Source organism: Coniophora puteana, assembly GCF_000271625.1.
Source record: "Coniophora puteana RWD-64-598 SS2 unplaced genomic scaffold CONPUscaffold_2, whole genome shotgun sequence".
NCBI lineage: Eukaryota > Fungi > Basidiomycota > Agaricomycetes > Boletales > Coniophoraceae > Coniophora > Coniophora puteana.
The window spans coordinates 1,109,684-1,127,051 of NW_006913054.1; the positions used below are offsets into that span (position 1 = coordinate 1,109,684).

General features: G+C 49.7%; 8 protein-coding genes across 8 annotated transcripts; 4 read left to right on the forward strand and 4 right to left on the reverse strand.

Moving 5' to 3' along the window:
* Positions 1-347: 347 nt before the first annotated feature.
* Positions 348-3,632, reverse strand: CONPUDRAFT_97436 (uncharacterized protein). Its single transcript, XM_007766411.1, has 9 exons — positions 3,520-3,632; positions 1,941-3,441; positions 1,763-1,887; positions 1,640-1,706; positions 1,485-1,586; positions 1,247-1,423; positions 1,151-1,183; positions 566-1,094; positions 348-512 (listed from the first exon to the last, which is right to left on the reverse strand). Exons 2-8 carry the CDS (start codon positions 3,210-3,212, stop codon positions 855-857), a joined length of 2,016 nt encoding a protein of 671 aa, XP_007764601.1. The 5' UTR covers positions 3,213-3,441; positions 3,520-3,632; the 3' UTR covers positions 348-512; positions 566-854.
* Positions 3,633-4,251: 619 nt separating this feature from the next.
* On the forward strand, positions 4,252-5,079 carry CONPUDRAFT_79673 (Nucleotidylyl transferase). Its single transcript, XM_007766062.1, has 3 exons — positions 4,252-4,470; positions 4,520-4,729; positions 4,782-5,079. The coding sequence occupies exons 1-3, from the start codon at positions 4,323-4,325 to the stop codon at positions 4,961-4,963; spliced, it is 540 nt and encodes a 179-aa protein (XP_007764252.1). The 5' UTR covers positions 4,252-4,322; the 3' UTR covers positions 4,964-5,079.
* Positions 5,080-5,698: 619 nt separating this feature from the next.
* On the forward strand, positions 5,699-7,247 carry CONPUDRAFT_79674 (alpha beta-hydrolase). Its single transcript, XM_007766063.1, has 4 exons — positions 5,699-6,211; positions 6,264-6,563; positions 6,623-7,111; positions 7,174-7,247. Exons 1-4 carry the CDS (start codon positions 5,762-5,764, stop codon positions 7,234-7,236), a joined length of 1,302 nt encoding a protein of 433 aa, XP_007764253.1. The 5' UTR covers positions 5,699-5,761; the 3' UTR covers positions 7,237-7,247.
* On the reverse strand, positions 7,170-9,320 carry CONPUDRAFT_117255 (Metallo-dependent hydrolase). Its single transcript, XM_007766412.1, has 7 exons — positions 8,955-9,320; positions 8,873-8,901; positions 8,694-8,820; positions 8,554-8,629; positions 8,479-8,498; positions 7,918-8,424; positions 7,170-7,862 (listed from the first exon to the last, which is right to left on the reverse strand). Exons 1-7 carry the CDS (start codon positions 9,195-9,197, stop codon positions 7,398-7,400), a joined length of 1,467 nt encoding a protein of 488 aa, XP_007764602.1. The 5' UTR covers positions 9,198-9,320; the 3' UTR covers positions 7,170-7,397.
* A 1,541-nt stretch (positions 9,321-10,861) lies between these two features.
* Positions 10,862-14,370, reverse strand: CONPUDRAFT_97447 (mRNA capping enzyme). Its single transcript, XM_007766413.1, has 11 exons — positions 14,130-14,370; positions 14,003-14,065; positions 13,866-13,953; positions 13,683-13,814; positions 13,548-13,631; positions 13,422-13,501; positions 13,230-13,370; positions 12,976-13,176; positions 12,744-12,915; positions 11,367-12,686; positions 10,862-11,313 (listed from the first exon to the last, which is right to left on the reverse strand). Exons 1-10 carry the CDS (start codon positions 14,234-14,236, stop codon positions 12,429-12,431), a joined length of 1,326 nt encoding a protein of 441 aa, XP_007764603.1. The 5' UTR covers positions 14,237-14,370; the 3' UTR covers positions 10,862-11,313; positions 11,367-12,428.
* Positions 14,371-14,532: 162 nt separating this feature from the next.
* Positions 14,533-15,477, reverse strand: CONPUDRAFT_79677 (E3 ubiquitin ligase SCF complex Skp subunit). Its single transcript, XM_007766064.1, has 6 exons — positions 15,339-15,477; positions 15,224-15,285; positions 14,980-15,167; positions 14,828-14,930; positions 14,746-14,766; positions 14,533-14,686 (listed from the first exon to the last, which is right to left on the reverse strand). The coding sequence occupies exons 1-6, from the start codon at positions 15,427-15,429 to the stop codon at positions 14,666-14,668; spliced, it is 486 nt and encodes a 161-aa protein (XP_007764254.1). The 5' UTR covers positions 15,430-15,477; the 3' UTR covers positions 14,533-14,665.
* A 133-nt stretch (positions 15,478-15,610) lies between these two features.
* On the forward strand, positions 15,611-16,280 carry CONPUDRAFT_117264 (uncharacterized protein). The gene is made up of 4 exons (XM_007766414.1): positions 15,611-15,694; positions 15,748-15,840; positions 15,895-15,962; positions 16,015-16,280. The coding sequence occupies exons 1-4, from the start codon at positions 15,637-15,639 to the stop codon at positions 16,234-16,236; spliced, it is 441 nt and encodes a 146-aa protein (XP_007764604.1). The 5' UTR covers positions 15,611-15,636; the 3' UTR covers positions 16,237-16,280.
* A 187-nt stretch (positions 16,281-16,467) lies between these two features.
* CONPUDRAFT_87455 (uncharacterized protein) lies at positions 16,468-17,362 on the forward strand (the record flags this gene model as incomplete). Its single annotated transcript, XM_007766415.1, has 5 exons — positions 16,468-16,507; positions 16,554-16,785; positions 16,842-16,997; positions 17,054-17,264; positions 17,312-17,362. The coding sequence occupies 5 exons, from the start codon at positions 16,468-16,470 to the stop codon at positions 17,360-17,362; spliced, it is 690 nt and encodes a 229-aa protein (XP_007764605.1).
* Between the last annotated feature and the right edge of the window lie 6 nt (positions 17,363-17,368).

Sequence of the window (17,368 nt, forward strand, 5' to 3'; positions counted from 1 at the left end):
CCTTAATTATGCGGTCATTATACCCAAAAGCTTGACGCTTGTCCTTACACTCCTCGCAACAGTAAAACTTGTTATAGTCTCTCCATATTCTGGGAGGGCGAACATTTTCTCACCAAAGGGCTCGGACAATGTTTGCTCACGCCCTGGCACATGCCTTTGCAAATAGTCGCCTAAAATGTATCTCTTTGTGCTAAGAAGCCTGAAATTCTGCTAAAGATAGCATCAACGATGTCATCCAACGCGTCGGTGCCTCACGTCCCTGTTACGTATTACTTACAAGACCCGCGTCCAGTTGACTCTGAATTTGGCGACACATAGATGGCGGTGCGGCATTGCAAAGCTTCTACGCTTGATTATCAGACGTCTCGTGCCTTTCCGGCAAACATCGCGGTCTCAATAACTATTCATCCGTCTCTCCGCACCCGCCTTTGCCCTTGCGTTCCGCCGGGATGTGTGAGCTCAAGACGAGGTGACCTCCCTCCGACCCTTTTTTTTGAGAAACCTCAAATGATCTGATGCACATGATCATGAGACACGAAGTAGGAATCAGCCAAGAAGATCTCACTTTCAAATCGGTGTGGAAGGAGCACGTGAAGCACGAAGTTGGCGCATGAACGCGCATAATAGGGTGCCAAAAATACCGCATGGTCACCTTCCAAGCTTCTCCCAACCCTGAACCAACCTGGAACGGACAGAAATATTAATCAGCTATCTTCAAATATATAAGTGTAGTTTTTCAAACGCTCAATTTCAACAACATAGACATGTCTTGCCCCAACCAGAACTTCAGAAATCAAGCCATTAAACGCAAAGCTAAGGTAAAGGCAAGGTAAAGGTGCGTATACGTTCACATGCTAAACAAGTTCGCTAGCCCGTGCATGATCACTCTGATTGGCTTCCCACCCCAATCCGATATCATCCAGACCTGGGTTCACACGGCGCTTGTCCTCGGTCGCCAATGCGTGAGCATCAATCCATGAAAACCCTGCAGGCCGACAGAGCACGTGGGCGAAATTGTTCCGCCAGGAACCAAAAGTAAAAGGGTTGGGCGGCGCGGGTCCGGGGACAACACTCTTGTGAGCCTGGTTCCTGATCTGCGGGGAAATCATATCAGTCGTGATCACGGCCGAAATTTCAAAAGGATACAAACCTGCTCAATTGTTGTAACGTTCAGGACAAGCAGCTGTAAACGATTGATCCTTTCGGTTACAATACACAACGGCAAGTAGATCGACTTCTCACTCACCCGTATGTGATACGCGAGCAATGCTGTCATGGGCCAAATGACGATTACGGACAGACAGAAAACCACTGCACTGCCAGCCCCATGATCAAGGGCAGCGCGGAAAGCAACATGGTCTCTTCGCGTGAGAAGATATAGGTGTAACGCTGATGTGCAAATAACTAAGCACAGAGTCAAGACCTGCGGGTTAGATAACATGCCTGAGCGGGCAGCATCTCCGACGTGAGAAGATCCCACTCACGGCGGACGCTAGAAAAGCAAAGAAGAACGTGTAGTTACGTCGGCCAATGCAGTTGTTGAGCCATTGGCAGTGATGGTCACATCCGTCAATACAGTTGTCGCACTAGGGTATCATGAATGTCCAAATGTGACTCAGTAGCTCGCCCAGTTACGCACCATCTTGCAATGACTAGACCTTGGCGGGCGATACGTCTTGCAGGTTGCACAATATTTGACACGGACACTTCAGCAAGCTATAGTTGGCACGATTGCTGGGGTGATACTAAAGTTCCTGCTTACGTGTCGTTCCGAACCCTCAAATCGCGGGGGAGGGGCCCACGACTCCCGCCGTCCTCTGACGTAGTAGCTGGCATAGGAGGTTCGGGATCCAGACCTCGTGGTAATATTCCAGGATCACGGAAGGCCTGAGCGCAAAACTTGAGTTGCATTCATGAACCTAGATTGAACAGAGTCTTACCGCGGCAAACATGTTAGAAATAGTCAGCGCACACATGTATGCGCCTAAAATTGCAACGGCTGGGCTTTCATTGTGCCACCACCACACGCTGGTGGTCCCAAGCCATACCCCAGCGATCCCGAAAACAGCGATTAGAGAAGCCACAAAGGCCCAAGGGGAGTCGCCTCCTGTCAGTAAACGTCCGCCAAAGAAAAACTGGTTCTGCGATGGGTATATCTGGTATATTCTCTTCATCGGTGAGATAGGAGTTTCTGACAGTGGGTGTTTGTAGTCAGGAGGCACAGGCTGAAACATCAAGCTTGGCGCAGGGGATGGACTAAGCACGGAGCCCTGGTCCTCCTGATGAGAGGAAGAACGCGATACGTTTCGACGGGTCAACCTCATGGGATAAAGGTTATCGACTGGTCTGTCTTTTTCAAAGGTATGGTTCGCGTCGGTGCTGGTAGACGGTCGCTGCAAAGCGAGGGCGGGGCTAGTGGTAGACCTGCGAGGTGAGTCGATACTAAGGCCATGTCGAAACACACGTTCAAGACTGCCGCGGATCCGGGTATTTCCTCCTGCACTCCGTTGAGAAGTAGACCGGTCAATAGATGGTCGTGCCGGAGCACTAGAACTGGCGGTCAATGGCCGACTCCCCATGGGCAATAAGGGCTCCCGGCTATGTTTGAACCGCTTGGAAAGCTGCTGGGGAGTGTCGTCCCGGCCGGGCGAGCTTTGAACACCATCACTACCAGCAAAAGATTCGTCATGAGAGTTTAGACTCGCAAGATGCGTCAATGGATAATGATCTGGAGGAGTATCGTGCGAGTGTGAGTGCTCCTCGGTGAAGGAACCTGACTGCGCCGAGGACGGACGCGCGGACGGTCGTGAAGGGTGAAAGAAAGAGGCGGAGGGTAAGATACCGCCTGCATGTGATGTACTCGTCAAGGAAGGAACTTGAAAGGTGGCGACAGTAGGAGGCGAGGAACCAGGCGGCGAGGAAGTAGGTTGGTCTCGAGCATGGTCAACACTGGTTGAAGCCAAACCCCTGTTCGCTGTGACAGACGAAGCCGAACGAATATGCAGATTGAGACCTTGACCATTGGCCTTTGCATCGACGCTTCCTGACCTACTACGTGCAGCTGCGCTCTTCTTGAGGCCGCGCACAGGTGTAGCACTAAAGTCGGAAGACGGCAGAGGGAGTTGTGGTGACCGAGTGGAGTTCATCCTCGACGGGAACGAACTGTTCGTCGGAGACGGTGGAAAGGAGAGTGGGACCTGTGAGTTAGCCATTGGCGTTGGAGGTAAGATACAAGAATGGAACGGATTGAGCCTGAAGGTTGCTTCAAATTAGACCTAAGTACAGGGTGTGGAAGTACGCGTTTCGCGTGTCCAACGCACGACAAGCCTGCCACTTTACCACGACTAGAGGAACCGGTAGCGCCAGGAAAGCGTGTAGGGAAGTGTTGTTCACGGAGACGATGCACAAGAAGGGGACGAGGCTGTAATCTTTGAAGCGAGCCTGATCCATTCAAAGCCAACGTAACACCCAGGTCAATCTTCTGTCCGGCGCTGGACGCAAGGTACATTCGACACTCACCAAAGATTTCTTTCCTCGAGATTGAACCGCCAGATCAATCTCTCCAGCTGTAGATGTCTCGGCTTCACAGGCTAGTAGTGCCGCTTCAATCAAGGTATATTGCGATTATTGCGAGTAAATGAAGTCGAAGCCGACGTGCTGCTTGGTCACTTCTCGGGCTTTGTATTAGGCAGCCGTTTCTCACAGTAACTCTCCTGGACAAACCTTAGTCGCCATCCTGCAAGTTATTGACGACAATTATATATGAGTTCTTCAGCCTTTGTTCGTTAACCTAGGCTCTTTACCTAGCGCCCTGGCTCCATGTCGCTCACTCCGAACGAATACAAGAAGGCCCTTCTGGTTGCAACAGTTGACTCTCTGGAAGTCCCCTATGTCCTAGGATCCGCAATCGCGTCTGCTACTACTGCAACAAAGCAGAACCTTGTCATCGTCCTGTTCTCACCTCTGTTCAATAGCACAACGAAACTCTCGCACACCAAACATTGGAGCGACGTTCAGGCCTTTCTTACTTATGTCTATGTTCAGGCGACTAAAGTTGCTCAGAGCATGGACAAGATTCTAATGGACATCGACGTGCTGCTGAAGAGTGAAGGCGATGTCCTACCACACCAAATACTGTCGAGCATCGAAGTATGCTATTCCGTTCTCACTGGTATGCTCTCAGCGCGAGGTTGAAGACGTAGCCTGACGTGCTACCAGGAAACAATTCAATGCCATCACTGAACTTTGGTAGACTAGTGAAGCAGATAACGCTTCAACCCCATGGATCACAGGCAAGATCTATAAATCCTTCAGAACACTATATGTACAACAATGACGAAGAGGGTGAATCATCGACATTGCCTGTTGTAGCTCTTGGCGGGACCTTTGACCATCTGCATGCCGGTCACAAGATTCTCCTCAGCATGGCTGCTTGGATAGCTTCTGAAAAGGTCATTGTGGGGGTGACAGGTAAAGAATGTCTTCTTCTTGGGTATATGCGCTCAACATCTTGGTATAGACGACGAATTGTTGAGGAATAAGTCCAATAAGCACGCGCTTGAAAGCATAACCACGAGAAAAGAGAGGACCCATGCATTCTTGAAGCTTTTCAGATCAGATCTTGTGTATGATGTGGTCGCCATCAAGGATGTATATGGTCCCACTGCTTGGGATCCTAATATTCAAGCGTTGGTTGTCAGCAAAGAAACACTGCCTGGGGCGACAAGCAGTAAGCACAACAAGCTACTATGTGTGCACCACTGCTAACACTTACAATCCAGTTGATAAGGAACGCTCCTCCAAGTCTCTACCACTTTTAAAAACGTTTGTCATCGACGTGATATCTTCAACTTCTGAGAGAGTAGAGCACGAAGATATTGAACTGCTCAAACAAGCCAAGATGAGTAGTACCTTCATTCGCCAATGGATCGTGGACAAGGGACAACAAGACAGCACGATGTAGGGCAACTGGCCACTGAAGCAGTGGAGGGTACCCAGCTGTAAATTAGCACTAAGTTGAAGAAATCCTGCGATGAATAGACATATACACCGGATGTATCACTTGAGACTCTAGGTTGGCTACATAATGCACAGTGATCATTAATCATCGATCATCAATGCATTTTTTTCTGAGTCCACGTTTATTGTCATTGTAGGGCTCCGCCCTATGTTAGACGGTAACGTAACTATTGTAACTACTCACTGCAAACATTTCTCAATAATAGTGGTATCACTATTTGAAAATTATTTTAAAGATTAAGGTGAATGGGTTTCAATAATTAGTTCCTCATTATTTAAGAATTTATCAAATACAGGAAAGGAACGCACCCGTTATTGACAGCTGAACAGCCCTGTCTTTGATAAAGATGATAAATAATGAGGAACCAGTTATTGAAACCCATTCACCTTAATCTTTAAAATAAATTTCAAGTAATACTGCCGATATTATCAAGAATTGCTTGCAGTGACTAGAGCATCCGGGACTTCGTGAAGTGCGAAGAGAGTGAAGCGAACATTGGCTCCGAGGAGCGGTGCATCAATGCATCATGTATCATGTTAGGGCCCGCATTAGCTAAAGATAGGGCTTTCAGGGCTACCGCTGTGTTGCCTGCTTACCGCCGCCGGAACGCCGGCATCGGATAGTGGCAGCTGGTTGTAGCATCGCTAGATTGCGTACGAAAATGGTCGCCGTAGCTCTCGCTGCGCCTTCCAGCCTCTCATAGGGCCATTTCATTCCAATGCCTTTGACCGCTCTGACAAGATGCTTGCTCTACACGCGATATTAGGAACAGCTATATTGCTGTTCTCCCATACGACGCGGTCTGCATGGGCACTCTCCCCGTCTCATCCAAACTCTCAGCTCGTCTTCGACCTGGCACAGGAGTTTCAAGTCCAACTCAACGGTTCAGAAGCGGTCGGGCTCAAGTTTACTTCCGCCAAGGTTTCTGATGGCACGCATTCTGCTTCACTGAAGTCGGTACCAACGACAGTCTATCGACCGCGATCATTCGATGCTGTGGAGAACGCTCGCAAGAGGTCTCTATACGGGCAGGAGTGCGAGTCTGTAGAATGGGTCCAGACTGAAGTATCCGCTCCTGATGTCACAGATAGATATACGCTAGCTCAGCTCGGACGTATGACAGCGAATGCGTACAAGCTTCCAGCTGACAAGAAGTGGTACCCCCTTGATCCCTATTGGAACACCAATGCGGTGAGGCACTATTTGACGCTACGCTCGTCAGGCTGGCTAATTACTTCCTTAGAGCTTTCCCTTTGGCTGGGAGGATGACCAGGATGGCTTTCGTGGCCATGTATTCCGATCGCGTGACGAATCGACAGTCGTTTTATCAATCAAGGGAACGACGATACAAGGAGTTACTTCAGACAAAGACAAGTTCAACGACAACTTACTATTCTCATGCTGCTGTGCGCGGGTGGACTTCACGTGGACGTTCTCTACGGTTTGCGACTGCTTTTCATGGTCGCCTCTGCATTTACGTTGCGACGATACGTGCCTGACAAAGGCATTGGTTCAGGACAGCCTTTTCTACTCAGTAGGCGTTGTAAGCACTAACCGCCCACGAACATTGCAAGCTTCCTAACTCTTTGCTTTCGCACGAAGGACCTCATCAGAGACCTTTTGTTCCTCTATCCGACATCCGACATCTGGCTGGTTGGGCACTCACTCGGAGGTGCACTCGCCTCCCTCCTTGGGTCTACGTTTGGTCTTCCGGCAGTCGCCTTTGAAGCTCCAGGCGAACGATTAGCCGCCAAGCGACTGCATCTACCTCTTCCTCCTTCCCTAGGGAATGGCACCCTTCCCCATGTGCCAATTACCCACGTATACCATAATGCAGACCCGATCCCTCAGGGTACATGCTCTGGACTCGCATCCATTTGTGCTCAGGCTGGGTACGCGCTAGAGACTCGGTGTCACCTGGGTAAGAGCATCGTGTATGACACTGTAGGGAGGCTGGGGTGGCACGCCGACGTTACGAGGCACCCAATCAAGGAGGTTGTCTTCAAGGTGCTCGAAGATGAGGGTCCATGGCCCGATGGCGAAAATGGGGAAGCTGAAGTTCCGACGGCGCGCGGGGAAGAAGATTGCATAGTAAGTTTCGGCGCTTCAGTCTAGGTTTAGACTAAACAATTCGAATTCCGCGTACTTTCCAGGATTGTTACAAGTGGGAGTTTGGAGACTTTAAGAAGGACAAGGGCCTTGGGAATCTATCATAACGTAGCCTATCGTGAGTGGTTGCCCTCTTGATTGCAATCGTGCAAGTTGATTTACCCGGAAGCTAGTATACTGTGTATATAACTTTAAGCATCGCGACGCATGCCCCCGCGCATGAAACAAAGTGATCATCTCGACTAGTTGCTTCACCGCCACTCCAACATTAAGCCTCCTTCCCGCCAATTAGCCGACCTTGGACGAATACTTTCCTGATATTCCTATCATCACCACAAAAGAGGAACCGTTCAAGCCAAATTCTGAGTGTCTTCTTGTCCGGCAGCGTGTTAGCGTTATGGGAGTCGCGGTGTGGGTTGTAGCCCCAAACTGCTGGATTTCCCGTTTCATCTCGCACGCTAACTAGCAATGCATCGAAGGCCTTCCCTTCATCCAAAGAGCCTATTTGTTTCTCCAGGTTGCAAACCTTGGCACCACCCAAAGTTGCAAGATGAAGAAGGTTCGCCACAGTGAGCTTCCGATTGGCTCTTTTTCCGGCGTGAAATCGCTGTTCACCACGCCTTTCCGCGGCTTGTGCGTTCACAAAGAGCATCTTTGATACGTTACTTGCGTTCCGAATAGTGGTTAACATTGATAGACTGTATCCACCCGATACATCAGTACCCAGTCCGACCTGGACAAGAATAAAAGACCATCCATTTTTCGCCAAATGTCATTGATGAGCTCACCTTTACATCGTGGTCCAACAGTTTACCAACCTGAGCCATCCCGCTGCTGAGATAGAAGTTACTCGTGGGGCAGTGTGCGACACCAGCACCTTGCTTGGCAATGAGCGTCATTTCGTCATCCGTCAGGTAAACACCGTGTCCTAGAATCGTTCCCCGGCGAAGTAGTCCATACTTTTGATACACAGCCGCATACGAAGAACAATCCTTGAAGATCTGCAGCGTCTCCTCAACTTCCTCCATGTTCTCCGATATGTGGGTTTGTATCGCAAGTGGTCTACTTGGGTTGTCGTTCTCTTCCACAAACCGTTTCAGAAGCTCCAACAGATGTTCGGTACACGACAAAGCAAAGCGTGGTGTAAGGATAGGGTATACGAATGGTGTGCCATCCGCAGACTTGCGTAAATGATGTATATGCTTGAAAAGCGCCTTAGTATCGTCTATAGAGTCTTGCGCGCTTTTCTCGTGGTATTCCGAGTCGCCGTCACTCTTGTGGTCCATGTTACATTTCTAGCCACATTCGGACCTTAGGTTCGATGTTATCAAACAAAGCAACAAACGTACCCCAACAAAGGCGCGCTGTCCTACGGAGAGAGCATTAGCCTTTGATAAGTAGCTATCGCCCCCAGTCATTCTAACCTTTGTTATTGATTATGGTGGCCAGTGTTTTCGTGGCATCCGAATGCAGAGAGCCATAATAACAAGCAGTTGTTGTCTAAGCCCCAGCATTCAGATTAGGACGTTGTGTCCACGATAATGGCAAGGTCCTATGTACGTACGCCACTCTCGATTATACGTCTCACGACGTCTGGGTATATGCGCTCTGCAAAGCCGGGACTGCCAAATTGCGTCTCTAGAGGAAAGGTGTAATCCCGCAGCCAGCTCAGAAGTTCCTTGTCGCCGCCACTAGTGACACAATCAGCCAGAGAGAGGACGAGCATGTGTCATCAAAACGCACATTCCCATGTTAGGAACCTGACATGCATGCTACCAAGTGTAGCGGTCAGCAATAGTTTCAATATCCCAAGAAGAACACCCACTATGTGCGTATCTATGAACCCAGGTATAAGAAATTCACCGTTCTTGAGAGTAATGATCTCAATCCCGTCCGTGCTGAGTCCGCCTTCAAATAATCGCTGTTGCACCATGCTGTCTTGGACATCTCTATCTAGCCACTCGATGGTGCCTTCGTCGGATACCACGAGGAGGCAGCGAGGGTCCACGGTGTATTCATCGTAGTCATTCGTGGGAGAGATGACCGGCCCATAGAAGACGATGGTCATGATGCAGTTTAGATGAAAAGCAAAGTGGAAAGAAAAGAGGATAGGTTGTTGTAGTGCTCACGGGCAACTTGAGGGGGATGCAACGCGACAACAACGCGGCATAACGCGGCCCATGCCGTCTTCTTCGGTTCGGAGAGGGCGGTCAATAGAAAGATAAGATAAGATGCGGTCCGAGGAGAATACCAGTGTGACAGGGAATCAATGCGTGACATAGTCACAGATCCCGATCACATACTCGCGTCTTGTTCGCGTCCGAACCACCGCCATATATGCCGTCTCACGCGTTACTAGCGCGTCAATCTCTCATATAAACGCGTTTTGACGCGTACTTACGCAGCAATTGCACATGTGGCTCACGATATACCACCTAAGCGTCTTTTGGATACCCCCTTTCGGACCTTACTATCGTGGATCGCAGAGACGGCAAGAGGTACACTGAGACTTGAGAGCTTGAGTACTAGATTTGTCGAGGCACAAGGCCAAGGTGTAAACTTTTTGCCTTTCGGACTCGATCTTAAAGTTACGCATGCAGTTGACAACATGTACAAAAAGATACCGGCCGCCCATGTCGCCCAAAGTAAAGGATTCTTAAACCGGCGTACTCACGCTGTGGCGACCGGTTGCAACGCGGTGATTCCATGTTTAAGTCTGATCACGGATGGGCACTTCTAGTTGCAAGAACATAAGGTGAGATTGTATCCTGAGGGCGTGCTGCCGTCAGAACAATCTAGCACCTCCTTGGCTCTCTCAAGAATGTATTGCACACCAGGAGAACCCGCAGGTCGCGGCGCTAGCTCGAGACCGTACGGTGTCTGAACACTGTCTGAGCCCATCGCAGGACAAGGCCAGCCTACCCGACACAGGTTTTGCCAAATCAGTTCCTTCCTGTGTGACACGCGAGACATGTGCCATAGTTTTGGGCGGCGATAATGTATCCAGGCGTTACTTATGTTCCTTGCCATCGATCCGCACTAGCGCAGTGGGTCAGCGCCCGTGATTCTTAAAGCTAAAGTGTTGGCGAGCTCAGACTAAACTGCAAGTTAAACAGCAGTGCGCCATCCGGTATTTACGTGTGAAGATTGAGCGAGAGTCCGCGTACCTTGTGCAATGGGTGATGCAACCTGAGTTGAGGCCTGAGGCCTGAGGGCTGTTGAGGGCCCGAAGTTGAGGCAGGTGAGGTACGGGTACAGGGGCCGGACAGTAGTACATATGACAGGAGAAGCTTCCGACTTTCCTAGCAGTACTTGAGTTCGTAAATAACCGATCTCGTTGATGCCGATGTCGGACCGCGCGGTATTCTGACGTGGTCTTGGAATTACAGGGTTGTGTTCTTTGATCATAACGGCGAGACATAACTTGAAGAGAAGCGCGGGAGACTCAAAGCTAATACGAAGGACATGGTCCGAGACAGTGTCATGTGCGATTGTCCCGGGAACGTCCTCGTGGGTTCTGTCTTAGAAGCTCAAGACTCAAGAGTGCCTCGAAACGAAGAAGTTCTGGCCGAGGTGACACGTCCTGCCATTTCACGTCGTCACATCTGATCAGGTCGCCTAGTCGCCTATACATATTTTTCCAATAATATTGTTATAGTTTGGATAACCCTTTTGAATGGTAATTATAAAAGTGTATCACACTCATTCCCACCCCGGCCATCCTCCCTCCCTCCAGTCGTCCCCTTCAGCGAGCATTGCGTTAGGCAGCTCCTGGTTTGCACCCTTAGAAGCACGGCAACCTCATCCTTCTCCATTACCCTTTATCAATGCCCTCTCTCCGCAGGTCGTTCTCGTCCCCGTCGGTCCGCTCTTCTCCATACCCAGCGGCGCTCCCTAGCCCGCCGGGCACCGCGCGTCTTCGCGTGAATGGACGTGGCTTGAAACGCTTTTCGAGCACAGCTACTAGTCAGCGACGGGTACTCGCGGATATAGAGTGGTGGAGGGTCCTGGACGGTCAAAGCGAGCTTGACGCTTCGCGTGACGGGGACGAGGTTCAACCAGGTGATCAAGCTCAGGAGGTTACCTTTTCAAACGACTCTGGCAGTTACGATGGAGAAGGAGACGAGCCTCGTACTCCTTTGGTGCTGTCGCTGCCGGATGCCGATCTTCCTATCCCTTCACATGTAAACCTGTCATCACTCAACGTGATTCACCAGTTCTAACATTCTTTCTACAGTTCATGATGCCCACCACCGAATTTGCAGCACTATCTATTGCTCCCCGAACTCCTCCAAGGAGAAATCGGTCAGGCAACTCTTCTTTAGAATCCACCCCTGAATCAGCGGAAATCCGTACCTTCCAATCCTATGCGAAAGCGGCGGCGATCTCACCGCTTTTCGATACACCAACACGGCGTGGCAAGCGGTCGAAGCTTATCATGTCGCGTTCCTTCTCCTTTGGAGGTTTCCCCATCAGCGAGGCCGAGGAATCAGCCCCGCAGTTCTCCGATCTTGGTGTCTCATTTTCTCTTGACCAGAATCTATTCCATTGATTGTTTCTTGTGGCGATTTTGCGTTGTTAAAAATTCCCCGGGCATCTTGTATGTACCCGTTGTCATTTATACACCTTTACATTTATCTTCAGTGTCCATTTCATTTTTCCATCTTGCATACCACAGTACATTGGCATCCCTGCAACCTTTTTCATGATAACTTACGCTTCATCCTTACGATTGAAGGTTCTTACTATCCGTCCTTGTCACTTTATCTCTCGTCACATACGCTACGCATATCTCTCCCTACGGCACCCTCAAGACGGTTGCACGACTATCTCCGACTCTATCACTCATCCATTGTAACGACTAGACATGCATACCATTTGCTTTCGTTGATGCTTTCGTTGTTTTTCGTCATTGCGTAGGAAGAGCTTCTCGACACTTGACAAGTAGAGCTCGCCATATGAGAAGTCTAAAGTGCGCGTTATACCACGATCGCGCTTCTCCCAACGATACCCCCTAACGTCACCTGCCATCGCCTCGTGCGCCTTTGCATGTGACGAGAAGAATGAGTCGCCCGCAGACGGAGGAATTATAAGCATGCTCGAACAATAGGGTGGTGTCAGCGGATATCCGCTGGCTGTGATTGCAGAAGGTACCGTGATTGCGGGGAAGCGAACACTTGATGTCAGCAATAGGGGCTTTGAGAGCCTTTTTTGGACCACGCTTGATCACGGGCAATTCGTCGCGAGATGGAGCGCGCAGGAGCGGGCTGTCTCCGGGACGTTGTTATCATGCGTGATGTCATCGTCTCATTCCAGCAAAAGTAATTGGACCAGAAACCTTGCTCCAAGGTGAGGTTGCAATAGCGCCGTATCGGAACGTACAATCTCCGGGTGGTAGACGAGTGGGCAGAGGTCCGTTGGACGAGCCATGAGCAGGATAAGATCCTCCAGCTGAGGATGGAGGTCCAGTTGGAGTGGGCAGAGGTTGCTGAGCCTGAGAGCCGCGGTTCATCCGTTCCTTCCAGGCTGTACGGATGACAGGACACCGGCCAAGCAACTATCAAAAGTGAAACAGTAATGAAATGAACAAGGCTGAGACTTCGGGCGCACTTACGGAATCTTTCTCAACGCCATCGACTATGCTCTGAATAATCTTCCCTACGACGGTCTTGTAATTCCCGTTCGGCTTGTCATCACGGAAGCGCATCATTCGCCAATGAGATGATACGGAATCCCAATGCACTTCCACAATCCTGTCATCGTACTGATCCCCTGACAACTTCATCCTGGAAGCAATTATTTGAGAGTCAGTGTCAAACCGCGATAAAGCAAGGAAACCAGCTGACTGCTCCCACTCGGCATCGGTGACATATAACTCATCATAAGGTTCATATCTTGCCTGCCCTCGTTCATCACCACAGTATACATGGAGCCCGAAAAAGGGCTTAGCTTGAAAATCTGGCTGAGAGGGAGCACCTTTGAGAGGCGGAAAGCGCAAAACAAGTTTGAAGTCAATTGAGTTCTCTGACGGCGGTTTCCACTTGAAACTGTTCCGACATGAGATTCCTACACTGAGAAGCGTGTTGCATGAACCGCTTACATGTTCTCGTCTGTGCCCGGCGTATACGGCGTCTCAACACACGTGTAAATAAGACCATCATTGCCGTGCTGCAATAACGGTATGATTGCCTGAAAAACGTGATCAATTGTATACGAAAAATTGATGTCTTTGACTTTGATCCTAGTCAATGTTAGGCTCAAAGACAACAGTAATTTAGACAGTGACACTCACGAAAAAGGTTGAGGAGGAAGCATATTAGCTTGCGAGTGTAACATGGCTGAATATGGGCGATAGAACCAATCTCGCAGGCGCTGAACAGAGTTAGCTGGTTTACGATGACATGAATTGTGACCCTACTCCATATCGTTTGTCCAAGGGCCGCGACATGACGTGTTGCGAGTCAACGACGAGACAGTCGAAAGCCAGATACCGGAGAGTTTCCTGTTGTGAGTTGTCAAGAATAGTAGCAAGTAACTGGCAAACGGCAATAACCTCATTAGTCGCAGGATCAACATCAATGACCAGCTCTCCATCAATGATTGTGTCTCTCAAAGGTTGGTCGCGTCGTTCGTGGTGAGGAAACCAAAAGCCGCCAATTTCGCGGTAGGTGTTATGTCTGTCAATCTGAGTTGTTTCATTTAAGTTGAGGACTTGAAGACAGCAAGAGATACTTACAAGGTAGACCATCTGAGTGCTCGACGGCAAGTCCGTTTGCAAAAAGAAAAGCACGCGGACGCCATCCGACTTCTCGCACACCCAAAAGCTGACCACTACATTCAGAGAAGCCGTCGTGAGAGCGACCAAGTACGCACTCCTGCTTCTCTAGCCTATTCAAGTGACCTGATGCAAAGCTGATGGGCTGACTTCCGGGGAACCTGTGAACAGGAGCAACATGAGACAACAGTCGAGAACGCATGTTTATGACTGTAAGATATGTACCGATCATAATCCAGGTGACAGAGTGTCGCGACGCGACGTTTTAGCCATAGTTCTTGCTCTGAACCCCTCTGGACGAGTTGTCCAGGTATGTCTGGAATGCGTGGCATGCAGTCGTCCGCAATACAGGAAGGAAACACGACCGAATGAACACAGCTCGGGTCCGAGGAACTAACAGGACTTGACAGTGACAATAGATGACTAAGCAGGGCGCCAAATCAAAAGGACTCAGCCAGGAGACCACCCTAGACCACCACCGAAATTCTGATCGAGGGCTCCCTATGCAAGAAGTACTGTAGTACATCAAAGCGCTATCACAGCACATTGATGTAGCGTGTATTTCCGTTTTACCATCGCGCAAAATCGTAATGTTTGTTGCCGTGAGCAAATCCTGAACGTCTTATCAAGCTTCGAAGCGGTTATATTTCGTCAAGCATGATACTACTCTATCACAACGTTGGATAGGTAGCAAGAACAATGTACAAGGCAGATGACAGTACAGAACTAGTGCAATGATATTTCATCGTCGTGTTACACATTCACCGATCCTCGGCCCATTCCTGCATGAAATGAAGAAACATATGAGTGGCCATTACGGCATTACAAGCGATGCACTTACGTTCTCCTTCTTGATTTGAGCCTGGAATTTTTACATGAACATGAGGATGTATGCAACGTGTGAATGTAACAATAACACGCACCTCCTCTTCAGGCGTAAAGTCGTTGACGATGTTGAAGAGCTTGCGAATCTCTTCGGGGGTCTTGCCCTTGATCATGTTCGCTACCGTCTTGCAGCCGACATCGCTGTGGTGTGTGAATAACGCAGAACAAAATGGTGACATACTCGACTTACAGAAGAGGCTTGATGTCGAGGTAGTTGGCAGCCAGAATGATCTCGAAGAGCATCTCCTGATCAACTGTGATGAACTTTTGGTCCCACTCGCTGATATCAGTGGTGCGCTTGCGTGTCTCATCTTGGTTCTGATCGGTGTCGGCGCTAGGGAGAGGCTCGCCACGGTGGTGCTCGCAGTACTCCAGAACCTAAGCAAATATAAGGGATAAGTGCGTAAGCCACCGCGTCGATAAGGGGTGCTTGCCTTCTTCAGCACGCTCGACGAGACATTGGGAAGGGGAATGGGTTGATCGCTCTCGCCGACGTCTATAAAGTGAGTTGATTAGGGTGTACTGCACGAAGCTGTGGCGGGTACCAACCCTCAAGCATGTTCTTGATAAGAACGGATCGCTCAACGACCTCCTTGTCGGCGGTAAACTGCTCGTTGTCGGACGTGACGAGGAGAACCATGGTGAAAAATGCGGTAAAAACGAGGGCGTAGCAGGTAAGGTCGAGGTTAGACTGAAAGAAAGGATCTTAGGGTGACACACGCGCTTTTAGAACCCACGCCTTCGCCTGTGGCGCGGGCGCGTATGTAATTCGTCCCCAATAGGGCATACAATATACCAGGCAGCGTCTCACTGACTCAAACAAAAGTATCCCACTCCGCCGTGACTCATGTTCTCCTTTGTGTCGCGTTCTTGTGAGGCCGTGAGGGGCCCATTCTCCCTCCTCGGTATGCATTCGCCATCGTACTCCTATGACAATGGTATTAATCAAGTTTTTCAGGTGCCGTTCGGACGGCCACCAAACGCGCTGGAGGTACCGTCCGTAATCATGGTGGCTCTCCAGGCCAACGCTTGGGCCTGAAAAAGTTCTCAGGTGTGTTGCACAACATTCGTTGCTTTCTTCCTGGCGTGTTGACACGTACTACAGACCAGTTCGTTGAAGCAGGCCAGATAATTATACGTCAGCGCGGCACGCAGTTTCATCCTGGTCAGAATGTACGCCTTTCTATCATGCTCCAGGGTGTTCCACGTAACCCTTTTGCCTTAGGTCGGATTAGGACGTGACCACACCATTTACGCGTTGACTCCGGGATACGTACGTTTCTACAAGCAGAAATGGCTACGAGGACAGCGTAGATTTGTTGGCGTGGTTCTTAATCGTGGCGAGGTTCTTCCAAGAGATGAGAAGGCGCTCGGACGGAGTCGATACTGTGGTCTCGTTAACCTGCATGACCCGGCGTACCAGTCTGCTCAGGTATCTTCCGCTTGACCAGATCAGCTATCTGACTGTACACTACAAACATTATAATGCATAATGCACAATATAGACTTAGTGCCGTCGGAAGCTCGTCTTTTGGGCGGGCTTTTTATAGCTATGTGCTATTTATGGTGTCTACTTCTGTGATAGATGCATCGAGGAGCGGGCGAATAACTCGGTTGGTCATGCTGCTGCTATGGGGCAGCATTGCCATTTCTTCCCAGCTCTCCTTCCAATACAAACATGTCCTACCAGTTGACAATCACTCCAGCCAAAGTCTCAGGTGAGATGACCCTGATGTTTATTCCCCATACTTACACAGATAACAGAACTCCCATCTGACGAGACACTTTTGGCCCTTGCCAACGAGTTGCTGCAGACGACGGACTCATGGAAGAAGGGGAAACTATACCACAAGACCGTTCAGACCTACTCGCGAAGCAAGGGACCCAACGATGGTGCCCCATGGCACGCTAGAGTAAGCGTACATGCCAAAGAAGATGCCACCTTCGACGAGTTCTGGAGCAAATTGGGCCAGAACAAGGCCGAGAATGAAAAGGAGTCCGTCATAAAATTTCGCTCATTTGTTTACATGAGCTCACAACACTGTCCTGCAGATTCATTGACGCTATCAAAAAGGTGACCGAAGTCAAGCGTATCTCTGAGACGCAAACAATCTATACCCTCTACTATACTTTCCCACCCCCTGTCTCCCCGCGAGTCTTCACGGTCCTTCAGACAACCTATCTCAAGGAGGATACGCCAAAGACAGGGTAACGTATATTTACCGGATATGCATAACTTATAAGCGTTTGATGAGGTCTCACAGGATCATTGTATCAGTGCCAGTGGACCTATCAGAGGATCCCGAGCTTGCAAAGCTAGAGGAGAAGGGAACTAAAGGCCGTTATGTCTCGGTTGAGCGTCTTCTGGAGCTCGAGGACGGTAAGACAGAGTGGCGTATGGCGACTTCGAGCACGCCCGGAGGCAGTATCCCTACCTTCATCGCTGAAAGTAGCATGGCCGGCCAAATATCCGCCGTGAGTTTCTTCCTGCCATATGGCGGCATCAGCTCACATTGCTACAGGATGTTCCTCATTTCTTGCATTGGTTCCATAAGATCCGCGAGAGTTCATGAAAACAC